The 15,388-nt window shown below is 39.2% G+C and overlaps 1 protein-coding gene across 1 annotated transcript in view; it reads left to right on the plus strand.

Moving 5' to 3' along the window:
- Nucleotides 1-233: 233 nt before the first annotated feature.
- ADCY7 (adenylate cyclase 7) overlaps nucleotides 234-15,388 on the plus strand; it is a 36,484-nt gene continuing 21,329 nt past the window's right edge. Inside the window, exons 1-8 of the mRNA XM_013941200.2 lie at nucleotides 234-713; nucleotides 1,963-2,163; nucleotides 4,233-4,397; nucleotides 5,207-5,356; nucleotides 7,680-7,828; nucleotides 8,149-8,260; nucleotides 10,653-10,780; nucleotides 11,915-12,073. Coding sequence (XP_013796654.1) covers nucleotides 543-713; nucleotides 1,963-2,163; nucleotides 4,233-4,397; nucleotides 5,207-5,356; nucleotides 7,680-7,828; nucleotides 8,149-8,260; nucleotides 10,653-10,780; nucleotides 11,915-12,073 — 1,235 coding nt within the window. The 5' untranslated portion in view covers nucleotides 234-542. The remainder of the gene's footprint in view (nucleotides 714-1,962; nucleotides 2,164-4,232; nucleotides 4,398-5,206; nucleotides 5,357-7,679; nucleotides 7,829-8,148; nucleotides 8,261-10,652; nucleotides 10,781-11,914; nucleotides 12,074-15,388) is intronic.

The raw sequence follows: 15,388 nt of genomic DNA on the forward strand, positions 1-15,388 counted from the left end.
CGGTTTTAGGCAGCATTGCACAGAGAAGGGGCCGCCGGGCTGCCGCACCGCGAGCGGGAGAGAGGTTTTGGTCCCTTGTCAGAGCATGCCGATAGTAAGCTTAAGGAATGTACTTTTTTTTTTCCTTGGGCAAAACTGTGTACACTTAACTAAATACCCTTAATGTGATAATGCTGTCTCTCTGCAGAATTCATCCCAGGAAGTGAAATTCAAGCTTATGGGAAGGAGTTAGAGACTATCAAAAAAAAAACCCACAAAACCTAGCTGCACACGTATAAGCTCATGCAGAAATTCATGCATGGAGCTGGTGATGAATAGCCCATGGTTTTGGGGGGGGTAACTCTTTTGCTGTTCGCTGTATTGGAAATCTGAAGTTAATGCTCATGAGAAGTGAAAACACAGCATGCGAGTCATTCGGCGTGGCTGAAGACTGCAGGACCAGCAGAGGAAAGGCAGAAGTTCACTCTGAAGAGGTAGCTTGAGCTGCATCTTTCTGTGTCCACTGGAAATTGAGTGAGAAATAATAGCCAGACGGGGATAAAATGCCAGCGAAGGGTAAATACTTCTTTAACGAGAATGATGACTGCAAGATAACAGACCCGCTCTATGAGAAGTACCGCTACACCAGCCAGCAGCATCCACTTCTGTTGTTGCTGCTCTTCATTGCAGTTGCCTTCTGGACTACGCTAATTATTATCTTTTTTGTCACAGATGTGAGTATACCTTTTGGGTTGTGCTTTATGCTGTAAAAGAGGATGAGGAATGTGTATAACAGCACACAACATTTCTGTGTAAATATATTCTATGAGCTAGTTGGTGTAATAGTTGTGTTGTTGAAAGAAATCAAGTAACTGTGTATGTAATGCTGTGCGTGTTTGTGAAGGGATGGGGAGGAGAGGAGACAGCCTTGTCGGAGGCATGCAGCCATCCTGGAGGGGATGTTGCCTCCCTCCCACCTGTTCTAGGCTAAATTGCAGCTGTGCTAGTAAATAAATGTCTTTATTAAAGGAGTCAGGGACAGAACAAGAACTTAAGTTAAAATGTTCTGCCTCTCTCAAGTTTTCTTTTTAGATTCATGTAAGATATGTGAAATAATATGTTGATTCCTTGGTTATGAATTCCTGAGATTTTTTTTAATAGGATTTGTAGATATCTTTTTTTTTTTTGGTATTAAAACACAACAGCAATCCCACAGTATAATGGAAGATCTGTTGAAGGAAAAGTCAGTTAGTGAAGTGCAGGATCCTACAGGCATCAGAAAGATGCAACTTAGAGAAATTTGCTGTTGTGTAGCATAATATGATTTTCTGCTTAGAAACTAGGTGTTCTTCAAGCAAGCCCGGTTGACAGCTGGTAAAAGAGGAAGGAGTAGCTTTTTAAGATGGTAACATTGTAAATGTGTAATAAGGAGACTGGTATATTCCTTCCTTGTCTTTTAACCCTGCTTTCCAATAGTGTTTCATGTCAAAAAATCTTTAGATTTGTTGGTAAAGAGGGAACACCCTCTTAATCTTACAAATTGTACTTGTATCCCTTTTAGCTTTTACTTTTGAACAGTGTGTTTAAACACACCGTTTATGCACGTGTGTTACAAGTCATCTTCTGTAAAACTCTGGGAAAGAGTTACACTCTCCTTTCTGCCAGAATACATGTCCTTTGGGTATGTCTGCATTGCAGAGCTTAAATGACAAAAAAAAAAAAGAAAAAAAAAGAAAAAAAAAAAAGAGACTAGTTTGGGAAATGATAATGATGGAACTGGGGTAGAGTGGGTATCTGTAATATCTATATATTATCTCTATATGTGTGAATATTGTTGTGTTAATGCTGCCACAGCTAGACTACTTCAAAATATGCTAACCTGAGTTCCAATCTCAGCTGTTTCCAACACAGTATGGATGCATTTTCCATTTTATCTAAAGGAGAAAGTTAGAATAAATATAACACTTTGTTTTGCTTTTGCAGGAAGCACATAATCATCTTGCCTTCATTATTACAGTATGTACTGCTCTTGTCATATTTGCAGTCATGTACTTGCTTTTATGTATTGAATCTTTATTTCGGAGATGGCTAACATTATTTGGAGTTATGATTTGGATTAGCTTCGTAACCATAGGATATGTATCCATTTTTGAAAAAGAAAATGATTTTCCACCATGGGAACAGGTAGGTATTTCTTGTTTATTCATCTGCTTACATGCAACTGGTAGCCAGTGTACCAGGGTATGTGTGTATTTGTGTTTTTAGTTTTTCTGAGCATTTTAACTGCATAATTATGTATTTCTTCAAATTTAGGTTCACTTTCCCAAATTGTTTTTATTGGTTTATATCATGATCAGCTTTAGTTCATGTTCTTTACTTCAGTGAAAATATAGTACAAGTGAGAAAACTGAATAACTGCAGGAATCTGTGCAGGAATTGCACCTTCAGTTTGTAATTGAATTGCATTTTTCTTTAAGCAAACTAAGTCTTGTTTATTATGAATTCATCTTCAGGAGAATTTTTCATTAATAATGCTCGCTTTGTTCATTTGCTATGTGGGTCAATATGGTGTTTAAGAAATATATAAAGGACTCTCTAGCTGGGCGTGCCCTGGGGAGCGTGTTTTCAAATCAATGGGAGAGGTGAAGGGAACAATAAGAATTAATGACACATCCTGGCATGGCTGGGTGCGGCTAAAGTTCATTTCTTTGTATCTCTGATCAGAAGACAGAGATTTCATGATGCCAAAAATATCATAATCTGTAGGAAACTCCTCCTAGGCTCTGATAATGTAAACAGAAGAGTTTTTAATGAAATGAAAAATGACTTTTTATCTTGTACTGACTCCTCCCCTTCCCCCCTTTATTTCAAATAAAGAAAATTACAAAATTATCTGTTAAACAACCAAAATCTGATTTGTATTATGGCCTTGATCCAGTAACATGTATTTGTAGTTGCTATTCAGTGCTTTTAACCTAAGAAAAATCTCACCTTATGAAAGGAAAAAACAAAATTTACTGTTTTTAACTATAGATACCAAAATGTAACAAAGCAAGATTTGGTTTTGTGGCTTGCAGCACTGCAAGTTAATATCTTGCATTGTTGTCATTGGGTAATAATTTATTGACGTTGCTTTGAAGCCAAAAACTTAAAGACCATAGAGAGGAAAGCAGAAGTGAGTAGGTGAATTTCAGACTTCTGTCTCAAGTTACGACTTTAATTAAAGCTACTATTTAAATGCAGATATGACCTTTGGTTGTCCGTATTTACAAAACTATTACATAGTGTTCAAAACATTTTGTGACAGTGGTTTTAAGTGTGGTAGAAAAAAATTTTTTAGTACAATTAATCAGTAAAGATGAAGATGAAAATATTTTTGTTGGACAAAAATGTATTTATATATGTATTTTTATTGCCACAACCAAACTAGCTATACTGGCTAAACATTTAAGTGTAGTCCAAGCCTGAGACTTCCTTGAAGGGAGCGGATGTCTGGAACAGCAGGAGTTGAGTTGCAGTGAGGAGACAGAGCTGATCCAGGAGCACTGCAGTACCTCTGTTGCAATATTTAAAGGCAGATATCAGGTCAGGGTTGTCAGTTTCCATAAGGGCAAACTAAATGCTGTAACAGAAGTCTATAAATAAGTATTTAAGTGATTGGCTTTAATAGCTCCCATCTGATCCCTAGCAGTTTAGTGAGCCATTGTGCTTTTTGTAAAGTCTGTGCAGCTTAATAGGTGGTTAGCTGTGATAACCATTATTCTCTTCTGTGGGTGCTGGGATGTATTGTTTGCATTTTTGGTTCTATCAAATATGGATTGAATAAACACATGTGATCTGGTGGTGTTAGTATTAGCATAATATTTTGGAAAATGTGCATCATTTGATGCTAGTCAATATTCCTATCTTGCCCTGCACTATTCCTGATACATAATGTACAAAGTGCACCTTCTGCTGCGATGGATAAATTAAGGGTGAAGGGCGAGGACAACTGAACAAATTACAGGTGATGGGTCATATTAAACAACTGTCTTATCTATGCTTCTATAACTACTAATCCCATCAAAGCTTTTAGGACTACTACTATCCTGATGTTTTTAATAGTATTTTTGAAATGTCAATATTTATATGTTCAGTCTGAAAATGAATGAGAACACTGCTGCTTTCCTCCTTGTTCTATAGTGATTTTTTGGTAGGCATCTAGTAGTGTGTGTGTGTTATTTTTTGTTATTTGTTTTTTCTTCTTTCCAAAGGTGCCGTTCTTTCTATTCCTAATCTTCACAGTTTATACCATGCTCCCCTTTGGGATGAGAGATGCTGTCATAATTAGCAGTCTTTCTGCTCTCTCCCATATTATTGTTCTCAGCATTGTTGTACCCAAGAACTCTCAGAAAGAAAAGGAATCCGTTCTCTTTCAGGTAAGGAAATACTACTCGCGTAAGTAATATTCTAGTCATATTGCCACTTGACATTGGCAAAGCGTTGTGTTCAGCTAGGTTCCAAACTTCCACACCGTTTAGGGATTTGGAGCGTGGGCCCACAACTGATTTGTATACTTTTACTAAAGACATAATCATTTTCCTCTGTAATGCATTCTGGTTTTCTGACCTAAGTGGAAGAAGCAGAATGGTTTTGTTAACTGAGTAACACAATATAGGACAAATTTTGTTGTAGTCCTCCTTCCCAGGCTGTGCTGTTGCAAGTGAGTCCTGTCTCGCTCCATCTGGCACTGCCTGCTTCCCTTAGGTGCAGGGTGGATCCAAGGGCCAGCAGTGCCCTGGGAGCGCCGCTGCCTCCTTTCAGCGCCCCGGCTCGCCTGCTAAGGGCCACGTCCCGAGCGGCGCCCCGGCTCCCTGCTCCAACGCCTTGTGCAGGTGTTTGTCAGAAATTCACGCAGCGTGCTGATGCCTGGGTTTGTAGGCTGGATTCTGCCTGAATCCAGCGCACCTGTCCGCAAATAAAAATATTAAGTGATATTGCAGGATTTTCTGCGTTTCGGTGTGCTACTGTGTCTCCACGTAGGAAAGCCCCCGTCAGTGTAAGTTAGCTTATATTTCTCAGGTGCATCCTGGTTAACTGGAACACTGTGATTTGCGTGTGTGAGAGACAGGGCAAGGGACAAATTGTAAGAGGTACTGGGACTGTTGGTTTTTAAGGGACTAGTCAATATGTCAGTGAAATATCTGTGGCTGTTCTGCAGTACATAAATGTTTTTCTTCTCATGCAGTTACTTGCCAATGCTGTCATTTTTCTTTGTGGTAACTTGATGGGTGCATTTCACAAACGCCAAATGCAGGTTGCTTCGTGGGATTTGTATAGATACACATTAAAGTGCATTCAGGTCCGAATGAAACTGAAGATTGAAAAGAGACAACAGGTGAGTGAAATAATTCATTTTATGAGTTGCTTGTTTCTGTTTATAAAGTCTGTATAATTTTATAAAGTTTGTGATTAATGCATGTTGTGAAAGGCTTGGTCCAATCTCTGCGATACCCCCGATATTAAAAAATAAATTAATAATAATAATAAAAAAAAGTGCCATTTTCAACAAAAGAAGGAAGTTAAAGGGAAGAAGCTGTTCTGTGCGGGGCTTTTCTATACAAAAAAACCACATAGTATTTGTAACAGGAATATGATTGGCAGTTATTTTAGTTAAATTTTTGCCTAGTATAAAAGATTATTAGGACTAACCTAAGGTAACTTAAAAGAAAGTGTCCAGAATGCCCTGGGAAATACTTCCTGAGACATGCTTCCCTTGGTCACATGTTTTATGTTTGAAATTCTCCAGTATTATTTGTTCTTGCATTTTCTTGGTTTGCAAACTATTTTTATTTTTCAAGGAGGAGAAAATTGGAACTTAAGGGAGGAAAAAAAAAGTCCTTTAAAACATTACAGTATTGTTATACAATCTATACAATCTAACATTGTTTCTATAAACTCCAGTGATATTTAAAGAATAAACCAGAAACAGGAGTTTTCTCCTGAGGAAGGACTGTAAAGAAGTATCAAAGCTGAAACTTTGCTGCCTTCCTTAGCGTGTCCTGGCATGGGCAGGGTTCGGAACAGCGGCTCTAGAGTGCTCCGGTGTGCCCAGCTCTCTGCCCACAAGTTACTAGATAAAAGGAAGGAGCTGAAAAGTGACTGACTTGATTAAATTGAAAAGAAGAAAATGCCACAGTGCTGGTGCCGGTCTGTCCCCTGATGCCGATGGTGTGAGCCAAGGCGCCAGTGCAGTGTGCCGATCCTGCCGGGGCGCTGCCTGCTCCCCCGCGGCAGCCCGCGCAGCTTGCATGCACCGTGCTTTCTGTGATGTCTCTGAGCGATCTGGCAACCTGCTTCCCTCCCCCCCATGGCTGCTTGTTTGAAATGTAGATGTGCTCAACTCCATGGACAGTTTTCTTTCATCTGTGTTGTAATTTGTCAGGCATAATTCAGAGTCTCCTTTTTGCACCTGCTTTTTCTCTATGAAGAAGATATGAGAAATACAGTTAGGAGTTTGTCATCCCTTCTTTGGAAGCTGTGTAATGGGTTGGTATCAAATTGCCCTGTTGCATTCAGTGGGGCTCTGCCGTCAGTTTAAATTGTTCCCTAAGGTTGAATCTCGTAATGCAAAATGCTAGAAGAGAGGGAGGCGATGCCCTTATTTCAGGGGCAGTCTCAAACCAAACTGCTGTGTATTCCTAGCGTAGTCGATATCTGACACCCAGGAACTACCCCTTCCCACCGTGATCCCAAGACATTTCTTTGTGGTGGCAGGCACTAGTTAAGCCCTGGTTAAGCTGCCTGGTCGTGCCTGTGGGCTGCTGCAAAAGTGGGAAAATGGGACTGAGAAGCAATCGAGTTTTACTGGGTTGCAGAGTCTGTTTGGGTTGTGGTGCCCGTGTCGTCTGAAGAAATTCCTGCTTGTAGCTGTCCCACACAATGTTTCCTCTGCGGTGCTGACTGTCTCTGGGGTGGCAGAGCTCTTCATGGGTTAAAAGGATTCTTCCCCCCACCCCTTCTTCTTCTGCCCAGCAACTCAGTGGGGTCTTATTTGAAGAACTGGCTTTGCAGACAAAGCCAGGGTAGCACAGTGCACTGAGTAGCCAAACAGTGTAAGTGGTTTTCCAAGAGTCTTTGTTCTCGCTCCATTCAAAAGACCTTGTTTCAGTGGCATTAGTTGTCGTGGTTCATTTAAACGATAGTGGCATGCTGTCAACAATTTTGTATCTGTTGCTGTTTTCCAGCATTTGAAATTCTCAGCTCTTTATTCCAGTATTCGAGAATTCAGGTTGTTTTAATACTGCACAGATCATTAGTTACAGAATATAAGTTTTAATCTGAACTTTTATCAGAAGATGCTAACATAATACTGAGGAAGACAGGTGGGTGAAAAAGTAAATTTTCATTCATACAAGATTGTGGTAATATTGAATTTTTGGGTTTTTTTTCCATGGTAATAGAGAGATGTGGCATTTAGGTCATAAGGAACAAAAAGAGAAAGAAAATGTGTGACACCCTTACTTAGCTGAAAAATCAGTGTTTTTGATTTTGAGAACAGAAACAGAAAAAGCCTTTTTTGGAAAACCCAACATGTTACTCAAAAGCTGTTTGAACAAAGAGGTTTTATTTTTTAATTCCTTCTTACAGTCGCTAAAATTCTGCAATTTCAAATTTACTATATTAAGAATTTACATCATTAATTTTTTCCCTCCTTTTAGGAAAATTTGCTTTTGTCCATACTGCCAGCTCATATATCTATGGAAATGAAACTAGCAATCATAGAGCGACTAAAGGAAACCAATGATAATAGGCAAATGCATGACAACAACTTCCACAGCCTATATGTAAAAAGGCACCAAAATGTTAGGTAAGTGCAGAAACTTTAGATCTATTCATATTAATGCAAGCTGATAACTTTTATCAGTGTATATTGTGGTGAAATTCAAATTTGGAGGTAGATTTACAGGCTGTAGTAAACCTTTTTTCCCCTGTTGTTTGATGGTAGAAAGCAGCACGTGAGTTCAGGACACTAAAACTAGTTTAAATATATAAGCCCTTTTTTTCCAGAGTTATTTTCCAAAGGGAAGGATGCTTTCTATTAAATAGGCTTTAATATTTAAGTTGACTGTGGAGTAGATGTGTTTTCCTATTTCAGTTATGCTGTTTTTGCCTTTTGTTCCTGTCTAGCATTCTCTATGCAGACATTGTAGGATTTACTCGTCTTGCCAGTGACTGCTCTCCTAAGGAGCTGGTAGTGATGCTGAATGAACTGTTTGGGAAGTTTGATCAGATTGCGAAGGTAGGTGTTGCAGTTTGTTGCCCAAGTAGGGATAAATGCCACCATTGAAAAACAGCCAGCTTTTTCTGCAAGACAGAGGTCAGTCAGGGTTAGTGCTGGTGAGGACAAGGAGGAAGGACTTCTTTGGCTTTGAAGTTGCTAGCAAAATCATATAAAACAAAAAAACAAAAGTAAGAAATTTTGCAAGTTGTCACTATAACTCAAAGCCTGGAGGTGTCTCTGTATTTGTTTTGCAGGGAATTGTCTGATGGAAATAAATGATGGGACTGTAGTAGGTGCTGGATAGCAGCTCTGCTGAGGAGCTTTGCTGCATTCAGTTAGCATTTGCTGTTTGCTCTACAAACTCTCAAGCATGTATTTAAATACATGAAATCTGTCATATTGCATCAGACCAAAGAGTTCTTTAGGTCAGGAGTAATGACAAGTCCTGGATACTTACAAGAAAGTGTAAGAAGAGGACACAGATAAAATGCTCCTTATTATGATATACCCTCACTACGGACCCTTCAGACTGTCAGTTGTTTTTACATCCAAATGCTGCTTGAGGTTAATTTCTCTGGAGCTGCTATCACAAACGCAGTTTTTGAGTTCTCAGATTGCAGGGATTGTGTCATATAGTGAAGTTTTGTGTGATTCACTCACTCTGCAACGCTGTTTTCCTCTAAAAATGAAGTAGTCTGATTGTGTGTTCTGTCATATCCATTGATTTTTCTAACATCAATATTATGAGGCAAGTGTAGCTTTAGGAGAGTAAAGCTGCATTTTGTTGCATCCTATAAGACATTTACCCCCCCCCCCCCCACTAAATTCTGGTTCTAGATGTTTATCATTGGTAAGCACAAGGAGAGACCGATGGCTACCTTTCAAATTTCCTGTGCTTTAAAGATCTTGATTGGATTTGATAACTAAGTATATTTGGTTTTACTATTTGAAAATAATTTGAGCCTAGATAGAAAATTTTAATGGACTTGGAAAATCATGTTTTTTTGTGAAATTCTAAAAAGTCTTCATAAATAAGTGGGAAAATATAAAATTATTAATATAGCAGAGGTGTTGAGAAAGCACTTCTAGTTAAACCTTTGTGGATGTGGCCAAATAAACTCTTAAATGTATTGTATCACTGGTTAAAATCTGGCTAAAATCTTAGTTTCACTTTTTGACTAGTAAGTGACATTGCTAATCTTTATACAGTGTTTCTGTGAATTGAGCTGTTACTAAAACTCCTCAAGTACCGGAAGAGAAGAGGGTTGTACTAACCATATTGCAGCTGCATTGCTGTAGAGCAGCTAAGAACACACAGGATGACGTGACTGTTACTCCAGTTAGCAGCAGCTTTGAAGCAGAGAGGGCACGTGGGTGCCTGCCTCGCTCTTTGCTCGCAGCTGTACTCGGAGCATGCTGGATGGCATCAGATGTTGGAGAGTGATGGATGGGGCTTTGACTGATGAGTGAGAACAGCTTAGTTTGGTGACCTGTCACTGATTTGGGCTGGCTGCAAATTAGGGTGTTTGGGGATTGGCTGAAGACTAGCAGGGCTGTTCCTGCAGTGGGGCTGGCTGGTTAGCGGCAGGGTCAGCTGTCCCAAATTAAGCCATCTCTACTCATCAGTCAAGCACTAGGCAGCCTCCCAGGCAGAATTAGCCTTGGCCATCTTGCAACATTTGTAGTTAAAACTCTTACGTAAGGTCTTCACAAAAGACAGCGTGACGAGGTCTTTGTTCTTCCCCTTTCCCCTCCCCAGCCAGGGTCCGGAGCAGGATCCTCTGTTGCAAGGTTAGGAGAAAATTTGCTGCTGCCAAACAGTGTTGCTGCTTTTGTGATTAGCCGCTGGCAGTAACAAAACTGTCCTGTGGGCTGGCTTCCTCTTCAGTCTTTTAAAAACAACTTCCCTTTGCAACGCTACCAGTTTGGCTATCTCAATTCCTAATTTCTCCTTAAATTCTTTGCAGGTTTTGTGACGATGCTATTTGTGAGGTTACGATAAGAAATTTGTTCTCCTTTTACTCAATTTTGCATTATTAGATTGTTAATAAAGAGCAAGATGAAAAGATAGATAAATAGAGTTCATGCGTTAGGTAGTAAATTCTGTGGTGGTTCTTCACTACTATAATTTTATTTATGATTTCTCAATTGCAAACAGTTCCGAAAATAAAGTCAGAAATCAGTAAGATGATTTTCTCTCAGAAATGCTTAAAGTGATCATTTCTACTGCCCTCTAGTCAGCAATGTCCAGGCATTTGGATGTAGGAGAAGAGAAGTAGGTTTTGCTTCAAACAGCATTACACGAGGCCCAACTTCCTCAAACTGACATAGAGAACTCCTAGTTTTTGTGTCATCAGCTTACTTGCAAGGTCAGTTTTTCCTGTTGAATATGTTTACCATTATTTCACAGGAGAATGAATGCATGAGAATAAAAATTCTGGGAGACTGTTACTACTGTGTCTCAGGCCTACCTGTATCCTTACCGGTTCATGCCAGGAACTGTGTTAAAATGGGACTTGATATGTGTGAAGCAATAAAGTAAGTATAGCAGCAAAAGACTTTTTAAAGTATAGAGGCTAGGAAGATATTGAATAAAGTCATTCTTAGTTAGAGGACATTTAAAATGTATTTATTAGCTATAGTTTATGATAGTTATGTATGCATTAGGTCATAAAAGTTTTAGTCTCTTGTCTTTGCACTAAGTATATGTATAATGAGATTAATTCATAATATATCTCTAGACCTTACAGAAGAAGGAGAGAAGACCAAACATAAGTTGCCTAGGCACGTTTATGTTCACTGATGTATAGTTTAGTGTAAGTACATAAAGCTAAATATTGTGTTAATCCTCAAATTATATTAGGGATTCAGTAGTATTTAAAATAATAGTTATAGACTGTATCTTTTTTCTGCATAAATCTAGAGTATTTGGCAGAAAGCTAAATCACTTATTCTGGACCAATATATGCCAATGACATTTCTTTTTTTTTTTTTTTTCTTCTTACAGCTGGTCTGAAACTGTCCAGCAAAACAGAGTTTTGTTGGCAAATGCCAATTCTTTGATATACAATAAGACAATACTGTTATGTTGATATTAAGAAGAAAATGTTGGCTAGGGCATTATAATATTGTCATGGGATTTTTGCTTCAAACTTAGTTATTTTTTACATAAGTAGAAAGAGCATGTATTTAACAATGCTTAGCAAAGTTATTTGTGGGAACAGCTTAATATGTAAATAACAAGAAATCGCTTGATTTATATGTGAAATCCATTTAGGCTTTTGTTGTAATGTAGCTCTCCACTTCTGAAATTTTTAGCTTGAAATGGAAAATATGGCCCAGTTTTGAGATTTTTCAGAACTGTTGACCTTAGCTTGGTTTCACTGAGAGCAGTATTTGACACGTGCCTAGAGTTTTTAAAAGTTTCCCTTAAAATGATTTATTTTCAGAATGAAAATTTTAATCTGTTTGGAAGACTAGTACAAAAGCAGTAAAACTGAGAAATCTTCAGATGCAGGAAATAACCATGAAGAGTGGTAGTTTTCTTTTCACCATTATAAGCAGTTCTAAATTTTATAGCTACTTATTGATGAAGAGAAGAAACAGAGCAGTTGTGATTTATGTAAGGCTTATACTCTAAACTTATACTCTCAAGCCCTTCCTTTTGCATAGGCAAGTGAGAGAAGCCACTGGCGTGGATATCAATATGAGAGTGGGCATTCATTCTGGGAACGTGCTCTGCGGCGTCATCGGCCTCCGGAAGTGGCAGTATGACGTCTGGTCTCACGACGTGTCCTTAGCTAATCGCATGGAGTCGGCAGGCGTACCTGGGTAAGGCTCTCACCGTCAGTACTGATTCGCTCTATCATCGCAGCTTGCATAATCACGGCTCAGGAGTCTGGAATTTGTAACTGTGCTATTACACAAATCATAAAATGGGATGATGAAAATAGGAAAAAATGTCTGCTATAGCTGTAAGATGTCAACATTTTCTCATTCCTTTTCAGTTAACTGTAAAATTCTAGTCTTTTCCAATTGACTGCTTCTTGACTCTCCCTTCATTTGAGAAAATTGTGTGCATTCAGCAGTGTGTTATTGTGTTGACCAGTTTGGTTCATGTTGTGCACAGGGATAATACTTTATTTGTAAGTTTAGATAAAGGATAGTATGCTACTTACGTAGCCAATGCAAAGCTACGTGTTTGCATCAGTCACACTTGCTTTATATTAGCTGTGTATTCAAAAAATGCAGCCTGATGAGGGGTGTCCAAGCAACAGGAACTCCAAGTCACTGGTGGCCGTGTATTCACTCTGCGTCGCGTTTGTCAGCACACGGGAAGGGAGGCAAGTGGCCCAGCGTGCAAGAGCTGGAGCAAAGCGGTAACGTAATGTAACGTACCATATGGCGCTCAGCCGGGCAGTGGGAGGGACGGGCTTGGGACTGGTGTTCATGCCATCTTTCTGAAGATGCTTATTGAAAAGGACACAAAATGTTAACGTCTTTTGAAAAAAACACCAGCATTTTGTATTTTCCTTGTTTAGCAATGAGTACTATTTTTTTTTCTGTTTTCAGAGTGAAACTCAGGGATTAGAATTCAGCTAAGAAACTTTTTTTTTTTTTGGGGGGTAATCTGCACCAAAAAAGACACTTGTAGAATTTTCCTTTTCCATTCCCAAATGATACTGTCATTTGTAGGGTTTTGGTATTTGGTGATCTGTGCAAATTATTACTTTTATGTATTAACGGAATAGTCTTTATCTGGGTGTATATTTGCTATTTCAACCCATTAAGCATTGAAGTTCTGGTTTCTCTTGTAAAGTGATTCAAAATAGTGACATTTTAGGATTGTTTGTATGCCTCAGGCAGCTTTTAGGCAAATTCCTTTAATTTTAAAATGAATTTCTGCAAAGCAGTAAGGGGGTATGAATATGAAACTATTTGCTCGCATTAACTGAAACAGAAACTGGAATAATTGGAGCGCGGTTCACAGCTGCAGTACTGTCCATGCTGAGTGTTTTAGCAGTGTTGACTCTGCATGGGTTAAACAAGAATAAGGAGTTGTAAAGTTTCTTTTGTTGGTAAAGCAAACAACACGACTCTGAATATGGCACAAAAATTTATTTTTCTTAGTCACTTTTAGGATCATTGCTTCATCTTAAAAACTTTGATTATTCTGTTACGTTCTTGGTGCTTATGTTTGATTATCTGCTAAAGGTTAAAGCTATTTTAGGTTGGTTTGCTGATTCTGAAACATTACACTGTAATGCTTATATCTGCTTGTATATGCTTCTATACATGTCTAGCACTCAGTTACCATTTTTTTCAAAAGTAGCAAGAGGAAACTTTTCATTCCTGGAAGAGGGAGCCTCAGAGGGAGGAGAGGTGTCTAGCTGATATGCATCGCCTCTAGAAGAAGGGTCCGTCTGGGGTTCCCCCAGTTCTCGGTGTTAGCTAGTCCTGCTCCTGTGGAAGCTGGGGGAAGGTTTCTGTCATCAGGAGCAGCCTGAAGTTTTCCAAAATGCTCAGTTGGCCAGATGATAGTGGACTTGAATTCAAAATATGAAGTATATCTGGTTTGGACTTCTGTGAATGAAGGCAGTCTGAAGACTGTCAAAAGGATGAAGGAAAACTTGTGGGTTTATAAATATTATATTTCCATTGACTGACTGTCCTTATTCTTTCTGTTTGTCTTTCCAACTTAAAACATTATTTGCATTAATAACAATGTAACACGGTAGAGCAGAAAGCATAAAACTAGAATTAGAAAAAGCCTTTATGACCATTTCTCTCCAGTAGGTATATGCCCGACAGGCTGGGATGGGTTCCTCAGGCCTGTCGGTGCAGCACGTTGGCTGTCGTGCACGAACGAAGCGTGTTCAAGCTTGCCTGTATGAGAGGCAGCCGTCGCAGCCGCCGCTACGCGCTGATGCTGGAATTTAGCGAGTGTTAGTTACTGTTGACAAATCATCAGTGTAGCAATTCACATGGAAGAAGTAGTTTGCAGTAAGATCTGAAACTGTGGTAGTGCACGATTTGGGGCTGAGGGGAGAGGAAGCTCTGTAAGGTGGACACTGAACAAAAGTCCTGCCTTTTGGTGCAAAAACGCAGAAAATTTGCTGCAGTAGGTGGTGATGTTTTAAGTCTCAATTAATACAGATATCACCCAGTATGCCTCAACCCCTGCAGGATGGAAAGGATGTTTTAGAGCAAGTTACAAAATTTGGGGTTAGAGGGTTTGTCTGGGCTTGCAAAACTGCCTGATCAAGGTAACAATTACAAAAAATAGTCTTTTGAGACAATTGCCAGTAAACAAATGTAAACATGCACCCTCTCCATCCAAAACTCTCTTACCTTCTAGCTCGCAAAGAATTTAGGAAGTTTTTTGTTCCTCCTTGTGGGAAGCCATGGCCAGTGGTCTCTGGATCTTGGCTAGGTTATCTTCAGGTGAACCTATCTGAAGGTTAAGAAAATAGAGAGAGAAGGGACAGCGATCCCCTTTCTTTCTGTGTTTAGGCAGGAGTGCTGCACACTGGCAGCTTCCCTTCTAGAAATGGTCTGTCCCCAGCTCGGTGCCGAGTGTGTGTAGGGCTGTGCCAAAACCACTCCACAATGAAAAATGAGAAAAGCTGTGGGAAAATCAACTGGAAAGTAGAATATAAGAATAAAGAACAATTATTCTTATTTCAGATCTCTTACTGAGAAATTCTGTGGAAAGATGTTACTCACAACATATACGGAAATATGTGATTCAAGTCACTTAACTAAAATGATAACGTTCAAGGGAAAGTATGCATAGATGCAGAAAAAATTAGCTGCTTCCATTCAAAGTGTTGTGCTGCTGTTGCTGTGTTACGCTGTCCTCTGTTTCAGTCAGAAAAGACAGGCTTTCAGAATCATCCCTTTCCAACTGTTTTTTCAGATTTTCTTTCTGTCACCACTTCCTCTCCCCTCCTCATGCATTTCTAGCACTGGATTATTCCCTTTAGACAGTCTCATTTCTGTTCTGTATGTGAGCTTTCCCTGCAGCTCTTTCCATCTGAAACAACCTGCCTGTGTGTCTCTGTCTCTTTGTCAGTCATCAGATTTGATCATTTTTTTCTTGTTTTTTTTTAATTTTTAATTTCTCTTCTTTGCTGTATTTCGCTT

The sequence above is a fragment of the Apteryx mantelli genome, chromosome 10 (assembly GCF_036417845.1).
Source record: "Apteryx mantelli isolate bAptMan1 chromosome 10, bAptMan1.hap1, whole genome shotgun sequence".
NCBI lineage: Eukaryota > Metazoa > Chordata > Aves > Apterygiformes > Apterygidae > Apteryx > Apteryx mantelli.